This window comes from Capsicum annuum, unplaced genomic scaffold (genome assembly GCF_002878395.1).
Source record: "Capsicum annuum cultivar UCD-10X-F1 unplaced genomic scaffold, UCD10Xv1.1 ctg64628, whole genome shotgun sequence".
Classification (NCBI taxonomy): Eukaryota; Viridiplantae; Streptophyta; class Magnoliopsida; order Solanales; family Solanaceae; genus Capsicum; species Capsicum annuum.
Window position 1 is genome coordinate 1 of NW_025873788.1, and position 4,111 is coordinate 4,111.

Sequence of the window (4,111 nt, forward strand, 5' to 3'; positions counted from 1 at the left end):
ATATATCAATTGTCAGAATTTAGTTATCATTCATGATATGTTATTAGTAAATACATGTCATCAGTATTCATACTCAGTAGTCATGTTATCAAGAGCTCAGTTTCAGGACTGTTATATACGATCAATTAAATCAGTTCTTCATAATCAGAACTATCAGAAATAATCATTCCTTTATCAGTAATATAGTATCAGTCTCCCAGTATTCAGTAATATAGTATCAGTTCCTCACTTATTAGTGAATTACATATCAATATCAGTAAACTCAGTCATTCAGTATCTCAATATTAGTAAACTCAGTCATTCAGTATCTCAGTATCAGTAAACTCATGTTGTTAGTATTCAGACTCAGTAGTCAGTATCACCACGAGTTTAGTTGCAGTTACGTATGTATGTATATATTCTCACGTTCATATCAGTTAGCATTGTTCATGCATATAAAAATCTTTGTATTTAGCCTACCTCACTCGTATAATCAGTACATTCAGTCATACTGACGCATTCATGCTATGGTGTTTTATTTGACGCCATAAGTATGGAGGCACGAGTTTCAGAGCAGCAGTAGCATTTCAGATTTCAGCAGTCAGTGCTTCTCTTTATTCGAGGACAATATTATTATTACTTTATTACAGTATTTCAGATTAGTTTTTCAGTTCATGGAGTTAGTTGGAGACATGTTCCTTCAACTCCTTATTCAGTTTAGTTAGAGGCTTTCGGACTAGATGTCAGGTTAGATGTTCAGACTTCAGTATTTATGTTTCTTTTTGATATTGTTATATCATGTTTTTCAGATATGTATCAGTATTGAACCTTTTGGCCTTACAATTTATGTTTCCGTATATTTTATGAGATATTATGCAGTTTACAGGTACAGATATCAGTTATCGGTTAGCTTGTGTTCCTTTGGGGTCATGAGCACCGTGTAACATTTTAGATCAGAAAATCAAGGCGTTACACCAATTTTTGTGGCACTCATACCGAGGAAACCACTGATACTCTATATCGAGACATAATAAAGGTCAGTCGGAGCATTATTGGCTCAAGAAAATAGTGAAGGCAAGGACAACTCTCTGTACTATTTGAGAAGAATGATGACATCAAATGAGATGAAATATTCTCCAATCAAAAAGTTATGTCTAGCATTGGCTTTCTCTATCCAAAAGATGAAACACTACTTTCAAGCTCACGTTGTTCGTCTTGTGTCCAAGGCAAATTCCATCAAGTTTGTGATGTACAAACCAGTCCTCAGTGATCGATTTGCAAGGTGGTATCTCCAATTTCAGCAGTTTGAGATCGTGTACATCCTCCAAAAGGCTTTAAAAGGACAAGCATTGGTTGACTTCTTGGCAGATCACCCAATACCTGATGAATGGAAACTGAGCAATGAACTTTCTGATGAAGATTCAATGGCTGTTGAAGTTAGATCCCCATGGAAGATGTACTTTGATGGTGCTGCACATCGAGATGGAGTTGGTGTTGGCGTAGTGTTTGTCACTCCACAAGAGGAGGCCATCCCCTACTCTTTTACCTTGATGAATCATTGCTCCAATAATGTTGTTGAGTATCAAGTGCTCATACTCGGGCTAGAGATGGTTGTCGACATGAAGCAACTGCAATTACAAGTTTTTGGTGACTCTCAATTGGTGATAAAAAAGTTGTTAGGAAGTTATGAAGTCAGGAAGCCTGAGTTAAGATCATATCATGATTATGCACGAAAGTTGATGGGATGGCTTGGAGAAGTAACCCTTCAGCATGTGCCAAGGAAAAAAAATAAGCAAGATGATGCCCTAGCTACTTTGGCCTCAACTCTAACTCTTCCAAATCAAACACGAGTTACTATCTGCCAAGAATGGGTAGTACCGCCATTAAATGAGGATGAGGACATAAAAGGTAAGGTTAAATACCTCATCACCATTTCTGAAGCTGTAAAAGAAGATTGACGACAACCTATCATCGACTACTTGTGTTATGGGATACTTCCAGAAGATTCGAGGAGCAAGACTGACATTCGTCATCATGCAACTCGCTTCCTTTACTACAAAGACACACTGTACCGAAGATCATTTGAAGGAGTACTCTTACGGTGTTTGGCAGAGGGAGAAGAAATTCAAGCCTTGCAAGAAGCACACTCGGGAGTTTGTGGATCACATCAATCTGGGCCAAAGCTCTATTTTCACATTAAAAGGATAGGATATTATTGGCCATCGATGGTGAAATATTATTTGGACTATGCTAGAAGATGCAAAGCTTGCCAATTCCATGCAAATTTCATACATCAACCTCCAGAGGTACTACATCCAATTGTAGCATCTTGGCCATTCAATGCTTGGGGAATGGATGTTGTTGGTCCACTACCAAAATTTTTTGGTGGACACATATATATCTTGGCCGCGACAGATTACTTCTCGAAATGGGCTGAAGCTATTGCTCTCAAGGAAGTAAAGAAAGAAAATATTGCAAACTTCATCCGAGTGAATATCGTCGACCGCTTTGGAATTCTCATTAAATAATAACTGACAATAGAAAGCCATTTGATAATAAGCTGATGAACAAAATCTGCGATCTCTTTGGTTTCAAGGAGCGCAAGTCTTCTATGTACCATGCTGCCGCCAATGGTCTAGCCAAAGCGTTCAATAAGACTTTATGCAACTTGCTAAAGAAAGTCGTCTCCAAATCCAAATGAGACTGGCATGATCAAATGAAAGAAGCTTTATGGGCGTATAGGACAACTTAACATACACCGACACAAGAAACTCCATACTCAATTTTGGAGTTGAAGCAGTCCTACCACTTGAGTGTCAAATACCTTCTTTGAGACTGGTTGTTCAAGAAGCGCTCACCGATGAAGAAAATGCTAAGTTGCGTCTTGCGGAGTTAGAAGTTCTTGATGAGAAGAGGCTGGTGGCTCAACAAAATCTTGAATATTACCAAGCCCGGCTATCTCGTTTTTTCAACAAAAGGGTTCGCTTAAGGTGCTTCCAAGTTGGAGATCAAGTCCTTGCAGTAAGAAGACCCATTATCACTTCTCATAATTCTGGGGGAAAATTCACCCCGAAGTGGGACGGACCATATATTGTACAAGAGGCATATTCAAATGGTGCTTACAAGCTTGTCGATGCAGATGGCGTGAGGATTGGCCCCATCAATGCCAAGTTCTTGAAAAGGTACTATCCTTGAAGGAAGATGACACTCCTTAAGGCATGAGTATCAACTGCATGTACACTCCTGGCCCGCAAGAGTATAAACTGTGAACGGCTTAAAAAAATGTCCGCTAGGTTGAAAACCTCGAAAGAGGCGGCCTAGGTAAAAGTTAGGACTTAAAAAAAACACTCACCCCAGAACTACGTTGCGACTTGATCCTCTTCATTGAGGTCCGTAGGCGCTTGGAATTTTATTCTGAGTTTAGTTACATGAGTGTCAAAAAAAATACATGTCCCTGCTTGATCCACCATATGAAATTCGGGTTTGAATTAATCTTGATTAAGTCTTGGATTTATGACAAATACTTTTGGCTTAATAGGGGCAACCCACCAAGAAGAAAAGTTCTTTTAATAGGATTTGGAATACCCACAGCCTGCAGTTTGGAGTACAAATTCGCCAACCACAAGTTGAAGGCCTTGATCTTTAAGGCTTCCAAACCAAGGTCTCAAGTCTAAACCGATTGTGAGAAAAAGGATGAAGCCAATGGTGAACAAATTTGAAGAGAAAGCCAGAGTTTAGTACTACAACATAAGCATATCAAAATAAGCAAGCAATTCTTGAAGTTGAAATTCAAAAGAAATATTAAGGAAAGTGCAATAGAGTTTCTACTACAACTAATAGATCCAGCTACTCAATGAAAGGATAAAATAAAGTTACAAAAGAATTTGAAGAAAAAAAAATCTCCTAAGTCTAATCTAGACATAACTTGTAATTAATTAAGTCTTGGCGCATAACTTCCAGATGCTCTTTCTTCGGATTTACACCATTTGATAAGTCTGCGACAAAGCTTACATCGAATTCCTTGGCTGCAATAGAAGACTCTAGCTTTGCTTCTTTGGCTTCATTCTCGACTTCCTCTAAAAGATGCTCCAAAGCCTGTGCCTTTCTACACAATTCTTTTATCTTCTTCTTC

At 38.5% G+C, this 4,111-nt stretch overlaps 1 protein-coding gene across 1 annotated transcript; it reads left to right on the forward strand.

Annotated features, from left to right (window-relative positions):
* Positions 1-1,088: 1,088 nt before the first annotated feature.
* LOC124893755 lies at positions 1,089-4,076 on the forward strand (the record flags this gene model as incomplete). The annotated part of the gene is made up of 2 exons (XM_047404615.1): positions 1,089-1,714; positions 3,940-4,076. Coding segments are annotated over exons 1-2 (763 nt in total), but the record flags the coding sequence as incomplete, so codon positions are not given.
* Between the last annotated feature and the right edge of the window lie 35 nt (positions 4,077-4,111).